The sequence below is a fragment of the Phragmites australis genome, chromosome 22, assembly GCF_958298935.1.
Source record: "Phragmites australis chromosome 22, lpPhrAust1.1, whole genome shotgun sequence".
Classification (NCBI taxonomy): Eukaryota; Viridiplantae; Streptophyta; class Magnoliopsida; order Poales; family Poaceae; genus Phragmites; species Phragmites australis.
In genome coordinates, this window is record NC_084942.1 from 957,956 (window position 1) to 982,322 (window position 24,367).

Consider the following 24,367-nt stretch of genomic DNA (forward strand, 5'->3'; position numbering starts at 1 on the left):
TACAAAGCCGGGATCTGTGCACCGTTCTTGCGATGCATATCCCAGAAAGAAGGACAAAACCTGTTAAAAGAAATTCACAGCGGATTGTGTGGTTCTCATATCGCCACAAGGGCTCTAGTTGGAAAAGCATACAAGCAGGGCTTCTATTGGCCGACGGCGGTAAACGATGCGGATCAAATGGTCCGAAGTTGTCAGCAGTGTCAATTCTGGGTGAAGGGCTCAAACAGACCCACGACGAAGACACAGCTCATTCCGCCGATTTGGCCACTAAGGTGGTGGGGAATCGACATTGTTGGACAGCTGCCGCCAGCTCCAGGAAATTTGCGATATGCTGTAGTTGCGGTAGAGTACTTCTCAAAATGGGTGGAGGCAATGCCACTCATGAGCATAACATCAAGAAACATACAGAAATTCCTATGGCAGAATATCGTATGCCGCTTCGGAGTCCCAAGCGAAGTAACCGTGGACAATAGCACTCAATTCGATAGTGCAGGTTTCAAGGATTTCTGCAATAGCCTAGGGATAAAAGTAATTTTTGCATCCGTACATCACCCACAATCTAATAGGGCAGTTGAGAGAGCGAATGGCATCATCTTCGCTGGTGTCGCGAAGCGTCTTCAAGCGTTGCCAAAAGGGAAGTGGGTCGAAGAATTGCCCAAGGTGCTATGGTCATTAAGAACAACGGTTGCAAGACCGACCGAGTACACGCCATTTTGCCTCCTCTTCGGCGAAGAGGCCATGACCCCAGAGGAATGCAAAACCAAATCATTCAGGGTCGGAAACAAACCAGAGTAATGCGAAGAATTATCATCGAAGGATGCCCTTGAAGAAGTAAGATTGCAAGCCGCAGAAAATCTAGCCAATTATCAACAGGAGACAAGAAAATGGAGAGATAGGAATGTATCCAAAAAAACCTTCGCCCCTGGAGGTCTGGTGCTACGAAGATTCGGTACAACATCGGTGGGAAAACTTCAGAGTAAATGGGATAGCCCTTTCTTAGTTAAAAGATCGTTAAGACCTGGCTCATATCATCTAGCTAATATGGAAGGTGAGGAGCTGCCGCACACCTGGAACGTAGACAATCTTCGCAAATTCTACGCCTGAAAGTCGGCGACCAAGTCGAAGACTTCTATGTAATTTTTCTTTCGCAATATTTCTTGTAATCAATTTGTAAGGGTACTGCACTCTTTTCCTCACAGGGGGACCCCTTCGTTAGGGGGTGAGATTTTTAATGAGGCAGGAATCCATGTAAACATTGATATAATAGTACCCCAAAAAATACTGCTTGTCTCGGATACTAATACTTTATCGTCGAAGTGCGCCAAACTAGGGATGGATTGGCGCACCAATCGACGACGCGAGGGCGATACGAAGTGTAAACAAAAAGACGTACACTTTCGACCTTTAAAAAATAAAAAAAACGAGAGAACGAGAGTACAAAAACCATCTGGGGGCTAAGAGTGCCTGCCCCCGCACCGAAGGAAAAACATCGCGTAACCTGCGAAAAGGAGGCGCACTTCGGGCAAAAATCAGGGGCTAAAAATGCTCGCCCTCACACCTTAGAAAAAGCAAACCTTCAGAGGATAAGTCAAAGAGTCATCCAACCTAACAAAAGGCGGACTAACGACTAACGCAAAATCGTTCGACCAACAGCATAAATCTCTACAGGCCGAAGTTACCTGCGACTAAAAATCAGGGGGGACGGCGTTTTAGAAAGAAAAAAAAAATAACAACACAAGAACTATTGTGCAATCGCAAGAAACTACGGCAAAAATCGAGGGGACGGCGTCGCTTGGTACGTCGAGTCCGAAGCCCCTCCCCTCCATAAGATTTGGAATGTCTCAAATCGCAAACAACGCTTCGGGCGCGATGCCGCCGAAGTGTAACAAAATAAAACAAGTCATAATGCAAACACAAAATTTATTCCGCAGAGTGATCAATATCTGGATCAACAAAATCCTTATACCAACGGCTGAAAGCAAATTAAAAAGCAACGCCTTCGCTGGCGTGAAAATGCGTCGTTGGGGCCAGTGGGGCCCCAACATGAGTCGAATATGATGGGGATGCCCGAACATTATCTTCGCCACCGTTGTGCTTTACTACTTGCGAAGAAGGGCCAAGGCGATAGCAAAGTTGCGGCCGCCGCAGAGGTGGCTCTTCGTCTTGAGGCTCAACCTTTGGCTCAAGGAGCATAGACGAGCCTTCGACGTCTCCTCTCGCCATACGGCGCAGATCGTGTTCAGCTCGGCGACTAGCTAGTGTTGAAGGACTAAGGGATTTCCAAAACGCTTTCATCCTAGCATTCATATTATCATACGATCTACACTTCGCATGCCAATACTGCTCCAGCTCGATATCGGAATGACGACGGTGAAAAGATTCCCAGCAAGACCAAGACACATAAAAATTGTCCCTTATCATGGTCAAGGGAACAGCTTCTTCGGCTACCTACGCAGTGTACGAAGGAAAGACCTGCGCAGGGAACGCAACAAGTCAAAAACACTTCGATGTAAATATAAGATATATTATGCCACCAATGTGTTACATCGTCAAAATCACGAAAGCGAAACCAAAAACAAAACGACGCTTCGCGCTGAATCAGCCCACCTTTCCAGTATCTTCGACCGTCGCGGTTGTCGCTTTTGACGAGGGATCATCCCTCGCCTTGGCCTGGAAAAAAGATATTTGATTACAAATAATTTATTTATGACCTTCGACCAGATAACAGAATATGGAAATCAGCATACCCGTTGTCGGTTCATCTCCGCTTCCCGAAGAGCGAGCTCGCGACCGTGCTTGCACCAGTAGTTGGTGGTAAATGATCGAGCGGTGCTCTTCGACGCCTTCGTAACGGCCGAAGTCGACAGGTCCACCGGATACTGGAAGGAGGGCTTCTGAAGAGCAGTATAATGGTCACAACCCGTCATCTCAATAGACTGCACGAGACTTCGGGCAGCAACCATCGCGCAGAAGTCGTCATAAAGTTGAGCGGTAGGCAGAAGGCTTCCGCTGGTTTCGTTGATCCAACCTATAAGTCCCCCCCAGACCGACAAGTTCTATTGTTGGGGGAGTCGCCGAGGCACCAATACCTTCGAAGGTATGGCTGATGGCTTCGCATGCGACGACTGCCTTCGGCTCTAACCCCCCCAATAACATTAAGGGCATCATCGGAAAAAGCCTTCGCCTCGCTCAATTCGGATTGCAGCCGCTGTGTTTTTGCCTTCTCCGATGCACAAAGTGCCTGCAGGTCACACACTTGTGCCTCAGAGGACTGCAGGTTTTGGCGAAGGCAGTTTACTTCGTTCTCGGCAATTTGCTTCTCCGAGCGAAGGGTGCTGAGCTCTTTTTCAAGCTGTTCCAGGCGCGATTCAGCATCCTTCGCTCGACGCGACAACTCGTGTTTTTGGCCTTCGGCTTTCTCTGCCCGCTTTTGCAGTATATCAATCTATGTGTGTGCACTCCGCGCCCGGGCTTCAGATTTCTCAGCTTGCTTACGCTGAGCCCGCAATAGAAGCAAAGCCTGCAATGTCGAACACAAGTCAGCAAAAAAACTAAGTACAATAATATAAGAAAATAACAATATACCTTCGCAATGACCACGTCGGAGGCATCGAGCAGCTCGTTAGCGGACTTCTGGCCGAGAGGGATTTCGAGTTCGGGGAGGACGAAGGTACCAAAAATCTTCTTCGCGTCATCAACCTCCCCGGCGCTAGGCTCAAAAGAGGCAGGCCTCAACGCCTCAAGCGCAATGGCCTTCGCGTCAAGCAGCCCGCCAAGGCCCATCAATCCCTTTCCACCGCGGCAGGGCGCACTTGGTGTCAATGCTTCGGTCTCAGAGGACGAGCTCGAAGGCGAAGAGGGCGAAGAGTACGCCACCACTTCAACGTTGTCGGTACCCTCGACTTTGGGCTCCTGAGTGGTGGCCTCAAGTATCGTCCCCGCCCCTGTCAACTCCTCGTCATCGCTCAGGATCAGGGTTGGAAGATCAACGCGGGAGCAGAACAATGACTTCGAGGCCTGGCCCTCCTGGGTGCCTTCAGAAGTTTCCCGCCGGGGCATATCGCGCGACGCAGCGGAACCCTCCGGAGATGTTTCTGCATGAGCAACTTCGGGTGCAGCTTCGTGTGGCCTCTTTCGGAGGGCGAGAGCTTTCTTAGTCCGACCTCCCTTCGGCGATTGCTCGGGGTGTTTTCTTTTCGTTGAAGGGCCAACGGCGACCTCTTCGCCCGCGTCTGCTGTCGGAGAACCTTCCATGCCACCCTGCAGTATGGTGGCGACCTTCGGCCGTTCAAGATAGGATATGCCTCGATATTTAAAGACTATATTCAGTCTTCGAATGAGGGCTTGTTCGGCACACAGCTGTGCTTCGCCTGGTGTGAACTTGCCGACCAGCATTACAGCCCTAGCCTCTACTTCAGCCACCGACAAATCTGGAAAATATCAAAACCGTTAAGCAAGGACAAACATAAATTGTATGAGTAACTACGGATAAGCGAGTACCTGCAAAGCCATGTACAGCAGGGTGGGGCCGGCAAAGCCCCTCGGGCCCTTTTTCCCCGAACTCCGGAATAGCCCAATCCCGGCTCAGGGGCCAAACTCCGGCAGCTATGAACTCCTCCACCAGGTCGCGAGTTGAAAGATATTTCGCGCACCTGGCGAAGGCCTCGAGAGCCGTCTGTTGCGAGGACTTCAGTTGCACATCCGGTGCGCGGTTTCCCTTCACCTCTTCGCATTTTGATACAAGATATTCCTCGGTGTCCACCTTGTGGTAGAACCACCATTGGGTCCAGTCACTAGGCCATTTGTTCTTATACACCACGACGGGCGTAGATAGCCCAGCGCGATACGCGAAATTCAAGCACCCATAGTGAGCCTCGCTCTGAACTCCACGAGCGAAGACTGGCTTGGGTTGGTGATGAAGTCGGTGTGCGGCAGCGAAGGCCCTGGCGGATGCTTTCACACCTTCCGAACGAGCTGCCCAGGCGAAGAGCCCCATCCTCACTATTGCGTTGGGGGTCAATTGATGGAGATAGACTTCGAACAATTTCAGTACTTTAATTACCATCTCATCGCACGGGAGGCGAAGACCCGCTCGGAAGTAATGCACAAACACAACAGCCTCGTCATCAGCCGGCTCCGGTGTCTCCTGTCGGCCGGGGAGCCGAACCTTCGAAACATCGCTAATTAACCCCTCCCTCACGAGGCCGGCCAGCACTTCACTGTCCACCTTGGACTGTCCGATCCAGTAAGTCTTCGGGCGAGAGGATCGAAGCTTCGGCGCCATCTGGTCCAAAGAGATTGACTCGAACAGCAGATTGCGCGAAGAGTTGAAAAATCAGGGGCTTCCTCCGAAAGGCTCGAGAAAGTTTAGTCGACTTCGTACGAGAGCGACGGCTTCAGCAAAGGCGTGGTAAAAAATATTGACAGTGGCGTTATATTTATAGTGCAAGGCAGTGGCGGTTATAATTGCCCGCATCGAAAAGTGAACCGGCGCCGAAAACCATGCTTCAGTATACATCAAGAACATTAAATGCAGGCGGTTACTGAGACCTTTTGGCAGTTACCAAGGAGCGTCTGTCAATCAAAAAAAATCCTTATACACAACAATAAAACTCAACAGCATGCATTGACCCCAGTAGACTTCGACAGGTCGAAGGGGACGGCGTTGAGATATCTAGCAGGCTACAGGCTCGGCCTATCGAAGATAAACCTTACCAGTAGGGGGCTACTGTTGGGGATGATCTCCCGCCCCCCACTTCGAAGGGAACCGCGAAGTCTACTGAAAATGCTGCGTGATAGCCTGTGGTTTTGTTACAGGGAGTTCATCTGCTAGCAGCGAAGGTCGTAGAGCTACGTTGGTCGAAGGGTGTAGGCGCCCTCACGTCTTCGACCTCCCATACTGGCGAAGTTGAAGGAGACCTTCGACTGAAGAGCGAAGCCCAGACCCGCAGTCTGCAGCGTTCGCAACGGGCGAAGACGCAAGCTAACCTTCGCCGAGGGACGAAGGCTATCCAACGAGCATCTGAGCGGAGGAGGCTTCGATGCCCTTCGGAGACATGAGTCACCTCGACACAGTGGGCCCGATTTCGGTCGCCCAAGGTACTGCTGTAATTATTTGATTATACTCATTTGTACCATAATGCCCTTGGATATTTCGGGAATGTAGCATTTGAGGGGTAGTATTTGTAAACAGCACCTGTAGTTGCCGGGTACGGGCTATAAATAGAGCCACAGTGCACCGAAAGAAGTATAAAAAAACTATTCTGTCTCCAACACGTGTTGCTCTGAGAGCCCTTCGATATCTCCGTATCCGAAATCTCACTTTGTCTGGGAACTTCGGTCCAACACTCGGCTATAAAACTCACATGGGACCGAACATGAAGACTTACCAAGTGTCAGAATAAACATGAACAGAAGCCAAATCAATTTCTAGTGCACGATGGTTCCTAATGAAGTCTGTTCCAGCATTTCCTGAGTAATCATCTGGGTTCACACGCAAAAAATCCGGAGTAGATGGACCATAAAACCCTTCAACACAAATCTCTAAAAGGTGTAGACTTGACATAAAATGTCATGTCTTCTATACATGCCTACAAGAAATCCTAGTGTTAAACAATGTTTAGTGAACAAAATTAAAAGGAAGACAGAACTGCACCAAAGTAAACTCAAAATAAAGATCTGCAGTGTGTCGCCTGATGGATCTGAAGGGCAGCGTGGCTCGTTAATCAGCTCCCTGGCAAGAATGCTAGGATCATCTTTGCAGGGCACATTTGTGATTGTGTTTATTCTTGTCAAAATAGCCCAAGAAGTGAAAGAAAAATGTAATTGCAACTGTAAGGCATGACAGAAGGGTGAGAACAACAAATTACATTAAAAAAATGGCTGCTATTAACAACCTAATTCATGATGTTACGAATACGATGAGGTCTATTTCTCCGTTTTGAGACACAAGCAGAATGTTTACCTTAAAAGAAGCTTTGTAGTAGCTCTTGATTGTCGGATCAGAGAAGAAGTCATCATAAAAGTAAGATAAGATCCAGCCCAGCCTCCTTTCCCCACCTTACGTATTGTGCCTTCGCTCCATAATCTTCCCAGTTATTACACAGTGACAGTAACAACCTCATTTTCTGCTTTCTTGCCTCGCTGATCACGAAATCTAATGCCTGACAAAGATGGCATACTGAGTTCAGTTATCAGTAACTAAAACTACTACACGGAGATCAGCTGTTGATTGAACGATACAGACATTATATTGCAAACGATGGAAGATAACAATTGTCCAGCGCCCACGCCACATGCCATGCATACTAGTAATTAGACAAGGACCATTTTCTTCAAAAATCAGTGTCCACGGCATGCTCATGAGAAGATGGAAAAAAATGAGAAGACCAACTGAACAAACCATTTGATCAAACACGGCACTCGGCCACGCATTTCGTCAAACAAGCGCCGTGCGCAGCGCAAGGGGCCCGCGCTCACCTGAAATGCCACCTCGTCGTAGGAGAAGGGCTTGATCTGCAGCGCGCAGTGCCCCACGTCGTTGAACGCCCAGGTGCGGCACACGTTGAGCCCCACGGCGGCGGCCTCGGTGATGGCGGCGGTGACTGCCGGGCGCGTGGTGTGGTCTGCGGCGAAGTACATGAGCCAGTAGGTGTTGAAGCCATGGACGATGAAGGGGCGCCCCGACGCCAACAGATGGGGCCCCCGGCGTTCCACTACTGCCTACTCGTCGGCGTCCGGTGGCATGACGGAGAGGGAGGCGAGGAGGAGGCAGTGGAGGAGGGCGAAACGTCAGATTTTTTTTCTTGAATAATAGTATTTTAATAGAAATTGCAAAAATAAAGTTTAAATATGAAAAATTGCAAAAAATAGGTGTCAATCAGAACTACGAGTGAACATTCTATAGGAAGGACCCGTCGACACTTAGAATGCCAACTATCGATATTAAGAGTGTACATAAGACCTATTGGCATTTTAAGTAACGAACAGTTCAAGATCTGTTAGTACCCTATGTGTCGATAGCTCTCGTTCGGTAGGTCAATAAGGATATTAGTATATTCAACTATACAGGATAATAAGAGTGATGATAAATCCCACGTGATCATTTGGAAAGATTGATTAATCAATTATATTCTGGAACATTAAAAATACTATTTTATTATGACTTTTTTATTGCTTATGCTGGCAAATTACAGATTATACCTCTACATAACGTGATTACCGGATACCCATAGGGAAGCGCATTACTCTACATATATACTTTTAGCGAAAATCCTATTAAAGATAGGAGCATACAGATTGATTCATATCAATATAAAATTGTTACCTCATACTCATTATCTATTTTTTTCTGGTTGTTAATAATAGAAGCAATACACATAATCTATGTAGCTTCAACTTGTCTTAGTCAAAGAAATTTTTTTAAAAAAGAATAGCCTACTCCTCCGTATCTTACATAAATTTCATAATTATAGAAATTGGTTGAATAACTAACATCCGACTAAATGAAAATGTTAACATTAGAAGTGTCGATAGGTGTCTACGCACAATCAACAATCACCTATATGGTGCCAAACTGGCCACTTATCGATATTTGAAGTGCCCCCCGACACATATTTTTACAATTTTCCATTTTAAACTTTTTTTGCAGTTTCTATTAAAATACTATTATTAAAAAAATTCTAGCGTCACTCGAAGCGGTGGTGCTGCGACGAGAGGACACATGGTATTCCTCGGCAACGGCTTCTCGAGTCTGCTCTTGTATGAGGCTGACGAGTGGGTCCCACCGCGCAGCGGCACAATGCATTCCCAAGGGTTGAAAGGCTGCGGTTCCCAATTTTTGCATTCGTCGGAACTCAGGAGAGTCGCGACGGCGCGCATGGCGACGGCGGCGCTCCGCTGCTTCCCTGGCTCCGCTATCAGTAGTGGCTTCGTCAGGCCCTCCTCCCGGCGGGGCGCCGTGGCTGCGCCGTCGCGGGAGGCCGAGCCGGTCTCTTCGCTGGGGGACCGCACCGCCTCGACTTCCCCATCCTTCACCAGGTCCCCCCCCCCCCACCCCTCCGTTTCATCCGGCGGTTGGCTTGGGTTGCAGTTCAATCAATCTTGCGCCGGTTAATTAAATTCATGTTTCTTTCGGTGTTGGTTACTCGTGCTTCGTAACAGTTCCACATCGGTACTGACTTTTCAGAAGTTGTTAGTGTTTTTACGGTGAAACTGCACCCATGTTTACATCTTGCGTGCTATAAGTTCAGTAGTTTGAATAACTGCTATATGTACTATCATCATAGGTTTTGGTATTCATCCACAGACCACAACAGCCGATAAATTGTTAATGGAATGCCGCTAGTTACTGCTTGCTGAAGACCATTTGTTAGTTAGATCAGGGTTCTGCTTGTTCTGGATGAAATTTCATCAAAACTTCTTCTGTGGGTTTCTGAACGATGAAGTTTGTCTTCTTAAAAACCAAGTTTGCTGTGCTACTACCTAAAACTTTTCCATCTGTTTCTAAAATAGATGTGGGTTTCTGTGGCATATTGCTGTTTTTAGTGCAATTATCATTTTGAGTGTGGATTTCCATCAGATTAATGCCATTTCTAAGTTGATTTACATTTCTCTTAACTTGGTAATTCTGTGAGGCGCATGATTGATGAAAGGTCCATTTTTTAATTGCCCCTTCAAAATAGCTCCTTGAAAAAATTGTTTCAGTCAATGCGGGTTGAGGAACTGCAACAGTGATTTGTTGTTGTCCTGTTGGATTCTATCATTCCTATTATAAATCTTAACCTTACAGTCTGTTGGATACTAGCTTCTGGCATTTGAGTTAGGAGACTGATTTCATTTTGTACCACTGAAATTTGCAGGAATTTGATGGTGTCAAGTTAGTTTACTTCGACAATGGTGCAACATCGCAAAAACCTTTGTGTGTAATAAAAACTATAGATGAGTACTACCGATCTTACAATTCAAATGTTCACCGTGGCATTCATGCACTCAGGTAATATATAGATCTGTGTGTTGTTTCTTGATGCAGTGCATCAAAACTATAAAATCGATATTAATACTATTTTGGAGCACGTATTCACCATCACCAAGTGTGGTTAAAGCCAGCTGTATTCTGAGCTGGACTTGTTCTGATTTTTTTTTCTTTCCTTCTGTTAAACTTTTCCGTGCACATGCTTCCTATACCAAATGCCGATTCTATAGATGTAGAACTATGTGGTATTTGATGATCTTGACTCTTCAGTAATATATTCAACAATTGATGCACTATCGGCAGGAAGATATATTAAATCCATCGCTTCTTAGTATTTTTCGTCAATCGGCTTGAGTTCATCATTTGTTTTGAGTTTTTGGTGTTTATACATCTACCAATGAATGTGTACACAAGTTGTACCGTAACTGACATGCTTATTTCATTGGCATCAGTGCGAAGGCTACTGATGCATATGAGGGTGCAAGAAGAAAAGTTGCAAATTTTGTCAACGCAGCTGATAGCAGAGAGATTATTTTCACTCGTAACGCTACTGAAGCTATCAATTTGGTGGCCTATTCATGGGGTCTATCTAACTTAAAACAAGGCGATGAGGTGAGTCCTCTATCTTTTCCTGCCGGTACATTATGTTTTTAGTTGACTGTACCTGCTGTTTATGTTCCTAACTTCCTATATTGTTTCACATAACTGTGAAAATTTTGTTTTCATCACAGTTTTGGTTTTTTTTTTTTGCAAGCATTTATGAAGAAACGAAATTCTCTCGCTCCTTTGTAGTCTGTTAGTTAGTAAAGTGTCCATGCCAGAGAACATTGCTATTTATTCGCATTCAAATTTCACCAAGTGGTATGATCTGGTTTATGTTCTTGGAAAACATGCGATCTTTTGTGCACTTCTTGATAAGAACCTTTTCTCCTATTTTGTTGGCCAGATTGTTCTTACAGTTGCGGAGCATCATAGTGCTATCGTACCATGGCAATTTGTTTCCCAGAAGACTGGTGCTACCTTAAAGTATGTTGGGCTGACTAAAGAAGAGGTTCCAGACATTGAGCAGTTAAAAGGGCTTCTGTCAAATAAGACAAAGATTGTTGTTGTCCATCATGTCTCAAATGTACTGGGTTAGTTGATGTTTTATTTCTAAAAAAACTATGTAAAGGCCATGAAAACTTATGAACTCTGTAATTAGCCCTTGGCAAGTGTAGATCAGTTATCTTCCTTAATTTAAAGATCTTATAACACAAGCTATGGTGTTATCCAGGTCAAATCTTTCCAAAATAAAGGGTTGATTTTTTTTCGTGAACAGAAAAAGAGGTTGAAATGAGTAGGCTTAGAAGTTAGAGCCCTTGTCAAATGGTATCCATATATTGTAGTTAATGATAGAATAGTCAATCAAATAGCTGCATCAGACCTTTATATGATAGTTCATAGTTTCTTTGTTACCTAATATGATGAAAGTAAGCATGATATGATGAATTATGATGTGAGCTAAGGTCAGGACTATGTTCCGTGATCGGATACCCTTATGTAACTTTCATTTCATGTAATCTTGAACAATTGCTGATATTGATTTTACTACAACCTTCATGAATTCCAGGTTCAATGCTTCCTATTGAGGAGATAGTAACATGGTCAAACAAAGTTGGAGCTAAAGTTCTTGTAGATGCCTGTCAAAGTGTTCCCCATATGCCAGTTGATGTTCAGAAGCTTGGTGCCGATTTTCTCGTTGCATCTTCTCATAAGGTTTTTGTTATCAACTCGCTGTTGCTAAATAACTTTGTAGCAATGTTAGAATACCACAGCAATTGACCTTCTCAAGTTATGGGCTAAACTTCTCAGATGTGTGGCCCTACAGGCGTAGGATTCTTGCATGGCAAATTTGAGATCTTGTCATTGATGGAGCCTTTCTTAGGTAAGATACTGTAAGGCGAAAGAAATTTGTTCACTCTATATCAGAGGATAAGCTTGGTAGTTGACATTTGTTGCTGTGAAATAGAGCCATGACTAAGCCTCAGTTTCCTGTTTGAGGAGATTTTTTACTTAGCCTTGAATACTGATTTCTCTACAGGTGGTGGTGAAATGATTGCAGATGTGTTTCAAGACAAATCCACATATGCTGAGCCTCCTTCTAGGTGAGGAATATAATAAAAACTTCTGCTTGTTTTGATCTTTCCAGATCTGCCATCAGCTTCTATCATATCTTCTGAAGGAAGACAAGTTATACAATATCTGAACTGATAAAAACACTACAGGACAGAATAATACTGCCATCTATTATGGTCATGGCTAAAATATCATGTTATGGTTCTGAAGTCACAAACAATAAAAGGCCACTCTTTTATAAGTTTATAATCAAATATTGATTCTGCTCATGTTCTGACTTGGAAATGGAATAATTGATTATTGCCAACCTGATATGGCAAACCTAGAATATTTCAAGTCAGTAACTTATACTCTAGATATTCTTGTCTCAACTCGTTTTGAAATATTCTTAGTTCATCTTTTACTCTAGATATTCTAATTATGGTATGTTCTAAAAAGATTTGAGGCTGGAACTCCTGCAATTGGAGAAGCTATAGGACTGGGAGCAGCAATAGATTATCTGTCACATATTGGCATGGAGCAGATCCATGAATATGAGGTCAGTACAAATTCTGTCTTTGGTTACATCCTTTTTTGTAACATTGTTTTACAGTCTTTATGTTGGTTGCTCCTTTATATCCTCTCTAAAAAAGAGTTTGGAAGCTTTTCCTATGATAACATTCTCACTTTTGTTGTTTTTTTCTGTCCAGAAAGAGTTGGGGAGATATCTCTATGAAAACCTTCTTTCTGTTCCAAATGTCAGGATCTATGGTCCGTCTCCTTCACAAACTGATCACCGTGCTCCTTTATGTTCTTTCAATGTTGAGAATGTTCATCCTACCGATATTGCAGAAATTCTTGATCTCCAGGTATGCTGAAGTTTCAACCAGTGATCTTTATGCAAATATAGTTTGATTGTATCAATAGTTGGGTACTTCTCTCGTAGTTGCTCCAAGCTTCATTATTCAAATTGCATAAGTAAAACTTCTGTGACAACTTTGTAGCTCTACCGTGCTCCTGTTATTTGGCCGTGTTACTGATCTCTCTAGAATCTGTTGAGTATGCTCTATGCGGCAGAGAATGACCATGTTGAGGAAGAACTGAGCGAAAAAGGCCATAAGGCCCATTTTCAATGTCCATCCTACTATGATCACATCGATGTCATATTTCGAATGTATTGCCTAACTTTGACTGTAATATGAAACGGATAGAATTTTAAACATTCTACACCATATGGCAAGGAAAAATAATGACTTTCAGGATCCAGCGTTATGACGCACTGTCCTTTCTCTCAAATGTTGTTTATCTCTCTCATATATATGTTATCTAGTTGATTTGCACCAAATAAATGATTCTGATACTGGATGTTTGGGTTAAATTATTTGTTATTAAGATGCATTTTGCTTACTTTCATCAAACGACTCCATACAACACTAGTAATTTGTATTGATCTGCTGACTCCTTGTTTCAGCATGGAGTAGCAATTCGGTCAGGGCATCATTGTGCACAGATTCTGCATCGGACCCTTGGTATCAATGCAAGTGCTCGTGCAAGTCTTCACTTTTACAATACAAAAGAGGAGGTGGATGTCTTCGTCCATGCACTTAAAGATACTGTTGATTTCCTCACTTCTCAACACTAGTGCAGTTCGATTAGTAAGTTGTCCCTTTTTGCCAGTTTATTCATGATCCCGTTTGAGCTTCTGTATGGTATAGTTGGAACAAAGAAAACATCCGAAGTGTACATCTACTCAAACTGTCTACTTCCTTTTTGGCTGTTCTTGTAAAAGCGAGTACAGAGTACAAACGAACTTTTTCTAATCGCCATCCACATGAGAAGTGATGGCCATCCACAGAGTACAAATGTTATTCAGATCATTAGCTCAGGCAGTTGTAATACATTCTACTGTTTCTTGCACTTGAATCTGCATCAACTATGTCCAACTAATAAGCAACCTTCTTGTTCTGGTGATGATATGCGTGATAACTATTGATTCAGTAGTGCATTTATGTATATAATTACCGTATATAATTACCTGCAGAAGTGATCTTTATTCCTCTGATTGGAACCAGGCTGAACTGAGGGCCAAGAAAGGACAGTTAGGTATGCATGATTTACAGAGAAAGTAGTCCTAATTCAAAGCTCCTGCTTGTGATCACCTTTGGGAGTTGGGACCTTTGGTTTAGTATCACCTTTGGGAGTGGGGAACTTTGGTTTAGCATACTTGACTCTGACAATGCTACTAAAAGATTTAGGGGCAAGAACAGTATTTTCCTTTGCTTTGGTCTTTTGAAGTTGCTTTGTTGATTCTGATTTTTTTTTTTCTGATGTTACTAGTTTTGCATGGTTGTGAAGATATGATGCATTATGCATTGGAAGTATATGGCAGTTTTATTTGCTTAAATTTGCATCAGGTTTCAGGAGACAGTTGCTCTATACTTTCTTGTTGTAGTTTGGAATCCATAGGCCATACATTGATTCTGCTGTTAGAGATAGACAGAGCATAGTGCTTTTGCTGTGCATCATCCTTTTTCTCCCTCATGTTGCCTCGGAGTAACGGGACAGGGCAGCCCCATTTCTCATGGCTGGGTTCCATGCTTAATTTTGAGCGAATGAATCGCCCACGTTGGTGCAGAAGTGTAAGCAGGTGAGGAAACATTTCAAGGAGGGTGTTCAGGCATCATGGATCCGTCTCTCTTTTGATCTGTAGCCTTTTCTCCTGCATCTCAGCGTGTCGGAAACAGCAAAGCAAGATGAGGCAGCAGCAAATTTTCAGCTCAATGATTTTATGGAGCTGACTTCTCAGTTCTCACATAGGAGGACTACACAGATAGTGCAAATGGTCATACCAAGCAAAGAAATTGCGCTGAACATTTCAGTTCCGTTGGATGTATAGATAAATTTCTCCAGAATTTTAGCCACAATTCAACAAGACAAGACACTCCCAAAATAAGTCAGATGTCAGACCTGACCAGAATTGAACTCTCCACGGCCTCCGATATATGAATAAGCCTCAAAACTAAACAAAAGATACAAATATTCCGCAAATTCCTCTCGATTTAAATTACTAGAACAAAAAGGCCCTCCCTCAAAAAAAACTCATTTCCATCAGAATTCAGACCGCCAGGAGCTCCGGCGAGAAGAGGTCGTCGAGGTCGCCCAGCTCCCCGAACTCCCACTGGCTACCCGTCGCCGTCGTCGGTAGGGAGAAGTCCATGAATTCCAACGGTTCCTCCTCGAACCACGTCATCCCAGTCACCTCCTCGTCGGCGTCCAACACCAACGACTCGGGCGACGGAGGAGAGGCCGTGGAGCTCTCTGCCTCAGGGGATGTCACCGGAGGAGGCACGGGCGACACGGTGGAGGAGGAGGACAAGGACGACGAGGAGAGGGAGGAATGGAAGTTAGTGACGGCGCGGGACCCGCGGAGGCGGATAGCGGCGGAGTCGTAGACTGCGGCGGCCTCCTCGGCGGTGTCGAAGGTGCCGAGCCAGAGGCGCTTCCCCAGGTTGGGGTCGCGGATCTCCGCCGCCCACTTCCCCCACGGCCGCCAGCGCACGCCGCGGAACCGCCGCCGCTGCCTCCCCTGGCCCTGCTCCTCCCTGGGCTTCTTGCTCTTGCTCTTGCGTGGCCTCCTCCCCCGGCTGGCCACCGCGGGAGACGGAAGCTGCAGGTCGATTTGTCGGACGCAGCGGCGGGCGCGGTGGTCATCGGAGTCGGAGTCGGTGGCGTCCTCGTCCAGGAAGTGTATGCGGACGACGCGGCTGGCGTCGTGGCGGCGACGGAGGCGGTGAGCATCCATCGGCAAGGCCAAACCGCGAGTGCTTCAACGGCTGGTCGTGGTTTTGGGAGGGTTTTAGAGAGAGAGAAGAGAGGGGAAGGAAGGCGGAGGGGTATTTATGGTACTCCACTTGCTACTTGTCCGGGCAAGAAGCCTTCCTCTGAGGTCTCAATGGTACTCCACTTGCTACTTGTCCGGGCAAGAAGCCTTCCTCACCAGCACGCTGAAGGCTACCAACCACTGACCTGTGGGACAACCCGTTGATGGAGCCCACTTGCCATCTGGTATAAGACTTTCGCGGGTGGTCTCATTTCGTCCATGTGCACGCCGTGCTGCGGTCCAGCTGGCCTGGCTCCACGTGTCACGCAGCGGGGGGCGCGGGGACGGATGGTCGTCCAAGCGAGCGTGGACCGTCGGATTTGTCCCCGAACTGGTCCCCTCTGAGCGGCTGAGGCAGCGTCAGACGCAGGACGTGGGCCAGTGGGACCAAGCATGCAGGGGCAAGATGGTCATTCGTCGCATGGCATGGCAGGTTCGGTTGCACGCAAGACAGCGTAGGTAGGTGGTCGAAGAGACACCGACGTGTGGGCCCGCGGGAGTCTGATCAATTGAGGCACGTGGAGAATTCCATTTTTCACCTCCCCTAGTCACTGTCAAGTGTGAGGGTCGTTTGGTTTGTGACTCCAGTTGGCCGGTAATGCTAAAAAAATTAGCCTTCATTTGGTTTAAAGCTAAAATTTAATCTATTCAGCTACAGTAAAACAATAATAACTCCAAGACCATCCACGGGCGAGCAAAATGCTAGCCTCAATTTTAGCTTGGCATGATCACAATCCAAACAACATCTATTTTATACATATTTTAGCATTATTCAGATTTTGACATCCCCTTTAAATTTTGTCATGGAAGAAGAAAAGAAGTAGAGAGAGAAAAAAAGAGAATGACTAAGAAGTGGAAGAAGAGCCTCATACTTTATGCTCTGGATCTACCACTGGATATACTAACAATTAAGTAGCCGTATGCCAATACCACATCCTATCCTATGAAACTCACCATGACTCTGTCCACTCTGAAAAGATTAAACATTGCTACTCACTTGCTATCTCTTCCTTAAGGTATAATGATTCAATCCAACTTCACTAGTGACTGAATCAAGATTTTCCCCTCGACATTTCAAACGAGGATTTCACAACTAATAATTAAGAAATTACTAGAAATATGATATATCCTAGGGATGGAATGTCATCGTATACGTTAATACGTATATGTTACCTTGTACGATAGATTTAATAATCGCTATGAGATAAATAAGACATGTATAAATATTCCAGATAATTTATTGTATTTCACACGAAAACTATCCTTGAATCAGAAAAGAATCATCCAAATAACACAATCCATAAAGGTTACGCTAGAGACTCCGAGTAAGGAATATCTCCCCGACTCAACTATATAAGGAGGGGAGAGGATACATCAAGACAGGATCAGATAGGTAGGACAAAACCAAATAGGCAAATAGACAAGTGATACAGAGTCAAATAGAAGCAATATGAGATCGGATAGAAGCAGAAACAACTCTATTAAGATCCGTAGCAGATTCAAGTCACGATCACATTCATTCGACAAGAGCTTTAGGATTTAGAACATGAGAGACTCACCAAGATTAATAGAAATAGATAAAGACACATCCTCATTGTAATTGTCTTCTCTCGAGATTAATCAAGTTAGTATAGGACGTCGGGCTATTATTCTAAGAAAGGCTCGAAACTATACAAAATATCGTGACCTCCTCTTTGATACATAGAGTTGATGAACATATATTCCTACTTTATATAAATATTTATATAATTAACTTTACTAATTGTTGGCAATTTCTATCTTCAGTGATCTCTTTCTCTTAGTAGGACAAGGAAAAATGATCCTGGACCACATCGCATATCTATCTCCTTCCCTTCTCACAATTATAGGGGCTGACTAATTTTCAATCGATTGAAAACATCGTTTCATTCAGTCGATGTTCGTAGCCGTTTGATCGGGATCAAATGATCCAGTGATCATCTTCTTTCTCAGCAAACAGGCCGACGGCTTCTCTCTTGCGTGCGCAGTCGACGGTTGCTCCCTCACCTCCCACCTCTTTTCTCCCCTCCCCGGTGAAGAATCGTGCAATTTCAGTTGACTGAGGAGGAGGAAATACGACAATTATATTATTTCCAGGTTTGGTTTCAGATCTAAACCTTTTTTTCATTTAAATAGAGAAGAAAACAGACAAATTACAAGAGTTGTATTATATATGAAACTTAAGAAACGGCTCAATCTGAAACTAAACATCTACACAAACTATAAAATCGCCGGCGTTCCGCACGCCATTCTTCTGAGAGCTATCTCCTCCTTGATGAGATGAAAGACCTGTAGCGCTCCTGTGCCGCGTGCTGATTGTGTCCACCACATTTGCATAGACATGCATCCAACCCTTGGCACGGCTATGCTATTGTTGGTCCAGATTCTGACCTTCTCACAGACTTCCTTGGCGAAGCAGTACTGAAGGCATAGATGAACGGCAGTTTCGGGCAGTTGGTCACACATCGGGCAGGTTGTCTTGCAAGGCCGATTCTGGAGCAGCAGCTTGTCGACGGTGAGAATTTTGCTTTGCACTGCCAACCACGCAAAAAACTTGCGCTTCCCTTCTGCACGCGCGCGCCAAATTGCGTGTGCATCAAAGGCATTGTATGAACCCTGGAATTGAATCAAGTAGGCTGATTTCGCCGTATACTTCCATGTCATTTCATCTTGTTGGTCATGCCAGTGGAAACAGAGCGGGAGCGATGTCCATTGGCGCCTGGCCGTTGAGCCAATTGGCTCTTTCCACTCATTGCCATAGCCATCTTTTGGCTGTACAGGATCCAACAGGAGTATACTGAATTAGTAGCACAACATCATGATCCGTAGTAAACACGGAAAGATTTGGCAGTTGATTTTCACATTTTTTTCTAACTTGCTCGATTAGGAGAACAATGTCACCAATTTTGGATACTCCAAACTGTGCCCTGGTTTCTTCAAGTGGTCCAATATATACTGCAACTCCTATAACATCTGCTTAAACATAAGTATGAATGATTAAATGACAATTAAATGAGAGAAAAAAATTATAAAGCCAGTGATATTATACCTAAGAGGTAAGTGTCGATGTTAATTCTTTTAGAAAACATATATGTGTTGGAGGAAACTATACTTTAAAATGTCATGTATCTTTCACGTTTCCTTTTGCATTACAATTTGGCTTTCGGGAATTTCAGTTGGGATTCTCCGAGTTTGAAGTAATTAAGATCCTCGGTTACAGTTCGTTGAGCATCCATATCAATGATTGGATGCCTTCTCTTTTATGAGATTTGTTTTTAGAATTTCTCTTTTTTTTTCTTAGAACAGACATGACAAGCTAAGCCCACATGTTATATAATGAAACCTCATATGGCCCATATTAGACCATTCCTAACCATATTCTCTTCATTTAGTTCCCTTCCCGATTCCTTTCCCTGTTCTCATTCTCTTTATTTTCTCTCATCTCCAACAGCTTCCCTTCAAGGGGAATCACGAAGGGAAAGGAGAGAGAATCCCGTCCTGAAGGGAATGACTCTGAGAATCCCGTCGTGAAGGAAACCGTGAAGGGAAACCGTTGGAGCGCTGAAGGGAACGAAATCCCTTCACGACGGGAATTTCGTCTGCGAGGGGAATCTGTTGGGCGTGGCCTAAGGTAACCCCATGTGACGCTACTACCATGTCAATAAATAGAGGTTGTCCAATATAGTGAGTATGATATATCGACCTAAAGTTTTAGTTCATCTTGCGTAATGAAATATAAAATAAAAAAGTGTGGTTTGGTAAAATGGAAACTTAAACATGACTTTGTCTTGTAATAGTTTGTACAATATACTGTAGTTTTACGGAATTTACTCTCTTTTTATAATAAGCATACAACGTAGACACAATTAGATATGACAACACACAAAATAAAATAAAATAAACAAACAAAATGAAATTACAAGCCACAATTTTTTCTTATAAATTACCAAGTACGTGATCATAACATGATTAACCTATGGAGAACCTCCTCCTCTTGGGCTTGACCACATGATGATCATGCATCGTATTCCTATGGCGTCCATCGGCGATGCTGGACGTGTCCTTGGCCCACCCGCCTTTGAACGGGTTCAGCCGGCTCAACGTCCGCGACACCGACCCCAAGAAGCTCGCCTTCTTCGCCGCCGGCGCCCTCGACCCGCTACCCTTGCTGTGCTGCATCCCCGACACGTACGCGCGCATCTGGGCGAGCTCCAACCGCAACGCCTCGTTCTCCCGCGCCAGCGACGCGTCCGCCCTGGCCTGCGCGCGAGCCGCCCCTGCGGCCGACTGCCCTTCCCACCCGTCGTCGTCGGCTGCGGCTGCGGCTGCGGCTGCGCTGCGGAGCTTGAGCTGGTCGTAGTAGAGCGCGCTGAGCACGGCCTGGAGCGGGAGCCGCTTGTTCTGCGACGCGTGGAGGCGCGCCTGGTACGACAGCTTCAGCGGGTCCATCACGCTGCACACCTTCTCCCGCTCGATCTCGTCCAGCGCCGGGTGCGTCTTGAGGTAGATGTCCACGGCGCGGTACAGGCAGTCGTGGGACGCCCGCGCATCCTTGGGCACCGCGCCGGCCACGCCGACGAACTTGGAGATCGGCAGCGCCTCCTCCGTCGCTATCTCTGCCGCCAGATCGTCCACGGTCTTAGCCACTTTCTCCAGCGCGCCCGAACCGAGCTCTGCTCCGGACAGAGAAGCCCTCCGGCCCCGGCCGTTCGCGCCGTCCTCCGACGCCGCCTGCCTCTCGACGAAGGCGGCGATGATCCGCCGGACTGTGTCGGTGTTTGTGACGCGCTCTCCGGCGCCGTCGAGCGCGACAGCCAGCAGGTCCCCCGCGGTGGCCTGGTCGAGCACCGCCGCGACGCGGAGCTCCAGGTCGCGGCATGTTTTGGCGGAGGCTACGGTGCTCACTGCGGCGTGGAGGAGGCGACAGAGGAAAGCTGCCGGGAGTGGCGCGTCGGTGGCGGAAGGGAGCACGGCCACGACGGACTCGAGAAGCGCGCGGTGGTGCTCGCTGTCCCGGGGGTCGGCGAGGACTTGAGCCAGCGCAAGCTCCGCGTAGGCGGTGGCCGCGGTAGCAAGCACCTCCGGGTCGGCACGGCGGCAGCGCAGCGCAGTGACGACCTTGTGGAACGACGCCGGCGAAAGAGCCACGAGCTCAGTCGTCCACCACCCCGGAGGCGACCTCGTCGGGAACAGTGTCTCGTTGCAAATCTTGAGCGCGACGGCGTCCGCCGATCGCCGCACGATGCCGAGCTCCTGAGCGACCGGGAGGAGGCCCTCGCAGGAGCGCAGAACGGCCACAGCACTCGGCAGCGTGCGGAGGCCGGCCTGCGCGAGGAACTCCTCGACGCGCCGCGCCAGGCCGCCCTCCGCGGTCTGCATGTCGAGGAACGCAGCGGTGCAGCGGAGCGCGGCCGCGTTGCCCGCGGTTATCTCGAAGTTGGCGCCGTAGCAGTACCGCGCGGCCTTCTCGAACGCGTCGGCGCCGCCCGGCAGCGCGGAGAGGTCGACCTCGACGGTGGCTGATGGGCGTTGGCTCGCCGCCGCGACAGCACTGCGGATATATCCGCACTTGGGCACCATCACCGCCTGGCATCAAGAAGTTTCGTTAATTCACGTGAGACAGACACAGACTCCGTTATATTATGCATGCTGATCAAAGCAGAGCTTGTCAAAATCTTTCTCTTATTTATTTCGAAAAGACAAGAGAGATGAGAGCAGAGTTTGATCAATTGCTTGATCTTTCGACGAAGGATTGATGGAACAGAAGAGTCACTACCTTATGGAGCGGGAAGACGGAGTCGCCGATCCGAACGGTGAGGTCGGAAGGGATCTCCTGCGACGACACCCTGCGTAATCCATCCACAAGCATCATCAGCAATATACTCCTATTCAGCACGCAACACACTACACGAGCTAGCATGAATTCACCAGCTTAATATATATTGCCGCCTAGGTCATTCATACCACTGGGAGATCCTGTCCATGGAAGCTGAAGCTGAAGCTGAAGCTGCAGCTGCAGAGATACTCTCTTGAGCTATCTCATCTGATATATAGAGATTCCATTCCATGTTGGCTCTTGAGTCGTTCCTCCTTTCTTTCTTTGGAAACGATATTTGCATGGCTGGTGTTTATTCGCTGAGGAAATAATCAGTCATCCCGATCCACTTGCAAACTGGGGTTTGGAATGGCGTGTCCCGGTCTTCATCAGCTGGCAGTTGTTCAGTTCTTCTTTCTTGGACGAGATGAGGGGACAGGCCGCCTTCTTGACAGAAACTTTTCCATGTTCAACTTTACTAGTGGAGGATCTGTAGGTTCTCAGCAACTACACTGTTTACTTTGATTAAGTGCAACTACAACATCCATCTTAGGGACACAGATCCTCTGCATTAATGACGATTAATGCAGAGGATTACTGTTTATACAGTAATATGGCCTACTGCTACAGTTCCCTGCATTAATTAATCGCTATTTACTGAGGGTTACTGTAGCTGCAGTGTTTGATTCTACTGTATCACGGATATGTGCTGTAGCACCAGGTACTGTAGTGTGCTGTAGCAGTTGATCTAATCCATTCATCTCCAAATCAACGGCTGTGGAGTGCTCCTAATGCACTCCACTGTAGCTCTCTGCAGTTGCTGACAACTGCAGAGGATTCGTTTCCCCATCTTAGACATCGAAGTTGGAGCAAATACTGTATTGGCATAGCAGTACATGTAATGAAAACAGTTCAATTTGCAGACAAGTCCAGACACAAAATTGATGAAGTGTTCTCTTTTCCAATTCTGTTCTTGCAGCTGCACGAAGAGTGGCATCGATCTCTTCCAAACTCCAATCGCATGCAAGCATCAACGTCACCCAGCTAGCAGTGTTGAAGACTCTGCATGCAATGCACAAGATGAACAACGACGCATGCAGATGCAACTGTATTTGCGCGCGAACGAGTAGTGATCGATGCGACTTGCCTCCGGCCCTGCACCTCGCCCGCTCAGCTGTTCCCGGCCGTGGCCTCCGACTTGCCACGTCGGAGGATAACGTTGGGGCCCCACAAAAATCCATGATCCGTACGCTAGGCCAGTCGTAGCTCGCCACGCCGGAGCAATGGTGGGGACGGCCATCTCGACGTGCAATGAGATAAAGCACAAGCGGAGTGCAGGATCAGACGATACTGACTGCTTCGGCTGGAGCCTTTCTCCTTTGCCCGACGGCCATCTCGACTCCGTTCAGATAGGCTTAAAAAAAAAAACCTTGTTGTGTCACTCTAAGCTCGTGCTCCGTTAACACATAATAATCTTAATGCTCGGCATAGGAGGAATAGAGCCAACACAAGCAACTCGTGCCTTTAAATCTCCAAAGTTACAGAAACCTTCAAGCAAGTCTGATCGAGTAGAAGACTAATACCTATTAAAAATCCATGGTAAAAATAACCCCTAATAGACTTAGATCTTAAACCTTAAACACATATAAATCCACCTAGTTCTTAAAAGATATATCTGTCAACACATCATATTATACTTTATGATCCTAAAAATAATTAAGATAAGATTAGACGTAGGATTGTTACATTGTAACAACTCAGGCCTGTATAATTCTGTATCTCTTTACGTGGTACTTTTTTATAACTACACAGATATCCCTATTATTTATAGGCTAAAACAATAGACAGTCCCGTAGAAATCCCCAACAGCGGCGTTGGTGCTTTCAGCACAAATCCATATCTGTATAGGACCTCCTATGCATTATAGGAGACACGGAACGAGCTTCCGCATCGAATATCCCAGCGTGGCCTCATCAACAAAGGTTTTTCTTTTTTGTTTTCATGTTTTATTTTTTAATATTTATTACAATTTAATTGTTTCTGTCTATTTATGATTTTTTCTTATATGTATTCAAAATTTTGAAAACAACATTATGAAAGTACTAGCTCAACATTTTGGACATATTTCAAAATGTTGAGACATAATATCATTACTACAGAAATACCATCTCATCACTGTCAGATCAATTAAAACCGGTATTGATACAATTTTCATTGCCGATTTATAAGAAAAACAATATCATTGCTTGTTTTAGAAAAGAATGGACATTGATAATAGCTTATTATAGCCGGTTCATATTAAAAACCGACAGTGAACGATAGCACAGACCCCATATTTCCATTCAATAGGATTTTGACTCTCTCACGTTCGCTCGGCTCGATCATCGGCTGACCTATCTCTTCACGCTCGTCTAATTTTCTAAGTCTGCTCACTCCCTCTCTCTCTACCTTGCCTCTTCGTGCTCGCCTTATCTCTTCTAGCTCCTGCTACCTTATCTCTTCGCTCTTGCCTCGGCCGTCGCCGCCCTCCTATGCTCCCGCTCCCTTGCCGCCGCATCGGCGCTGTCCCCAAGGCCCTGCCGCCTGG

The 24,367-nt window shown here is 46.1% G+C and overlaps 3 protein-coding genes, 1 non-coding gene and 1 pseudogene across 4 annotated transcripts; 2 read left to right on the forward strand and 3 right to left on the reverse strand.

The window, feature by feature from the left end:
* Positions 1–6,347: 6,347 nt before the first annotated feature.
* Positions 6,348–7,853, reverse strand: LOC133904342 (mannan endo-1,4-beta-mannosidase 8-like). The gene is made up of 2 exons (XM_062345810.1): positions 7,480–7,853; positions 6,348–7,163 (listed from the first exon to the last, which is right to left on the reverse strand). The coding sequence occupies exons 1-2, from the start codon at positions 7,639–7,641 to the stop codon at positions 7,017–7,019; spliced, it is 309 nt and encodes a 102-aa protein (XP_062201794.1). The 5' UTR covers positions 7,642–7,853; the 3' UTR covers positions 6,348–7,016.
* A 930-nt stretch (positions 7,854–8,783) lies between these two features.
* Positions 8,784–14,041, forward strand: LOC133904911 (cysteine desulfurase 1, chloroplastic-like; annotated as a pseudogene).
* Positions 14,042–14,960: 919 nt separating this feature from the next.
* Positions 14,961–16,026, reverse strand: LOC133904912 (ethylene-responsive transcription factor ERF069-like). Its single transcript, XM_062346557.1, has one exon. It carries the CDS (start codon positions 15,867–15,869, stop codon positions 15,183–15,185), a length of 687 nt encoding a protein of 228 aa, XP_062202541.1. The 5' UTR covers positions 15,870–16,026; the 3' UTR covers positions 14,961–15,182.
* A 3,850-nt stretch (positions 16,027–19,876) lies between these two features.
* Positions 19,877–22,137, reverse strand: LOC133904866 (root phototropism protein 2-like). The gene is made up of 3 exons (XM_062346486.1): positions 21,930–22,137; positions 21,742–21,811; positions 19,877–21,551 (listed from the first exon to the last, which is right to left on the reverse strand). The coding sequence occupies exons 1-3, from the start codon at positions 22,082–22,084 to the stop codon at positions 19,935–19,937; spliced, it is 1,842 nt and encodes a 613-aa protein (XP_062202470.1). The 5' UTR covers positions 22,085–22,137; the 3' UTR covers positions 19,877–19,934.
* Positions 21,068–21,204, forward strand: LOC133905598 (small nucleolar RNA Z248). Its single transcript, XR_009907650.1, has one exon. It is a non-coding gene; the product is annotated as a small nucleolar RNA Z248 (small nucleolar RNA).
* Positions 22,138–24,367: the final 2,230 nt, after the last annotated feature.

Excerpts from the sequence above, each read along its gene's own strand:
- LOC133904342 (XM_062345810.1), bottom strand. The coding sequence starts at position 7,641 with ATGTACTTCGCCGCAGACCACACCACGCGCCCGGCAGTCACCGCCGCC. Across the intron at positions 7,164-7,479 it reads ACGACGAGGTGGCATTTCAG|GCATTAGATTTCGTGATCAG; the intron begins GTGAGCGCGGGC and ends CATCTTTGTCAG.
- LOC133904912 (XM_062346557.1), bottom strand. The coding sequence starts at position 15,869 with ATGGATGCTCACCGCCTCCGTCGCCGCCACGACGCCAGCCGCGTCGTC.
- LOC133904866 (XM_062346486.1), bottom strand. The coding sequence starts at position 22,084 with ATGCAAATATCGTTTCCAAAGAAAGAAAGGAGGAACGACTCAAGAGCC. Across the intron at positions 21,812-21,929 it reads ATGGACAGGATCTCCCAGTG|GGTGTCGTCGCAGGAGATCC; the intron begins GTATGAATGACC and ends TGGATTACGCAG. Across the intron at positions 21,552-21,741 it reads CCGTCTTCCCGCTCCATAAG|GCGGTGATGGTGCCCAAGTG; the intron begins GTAGTGACTCTT and ends TCTTGATGCCAG.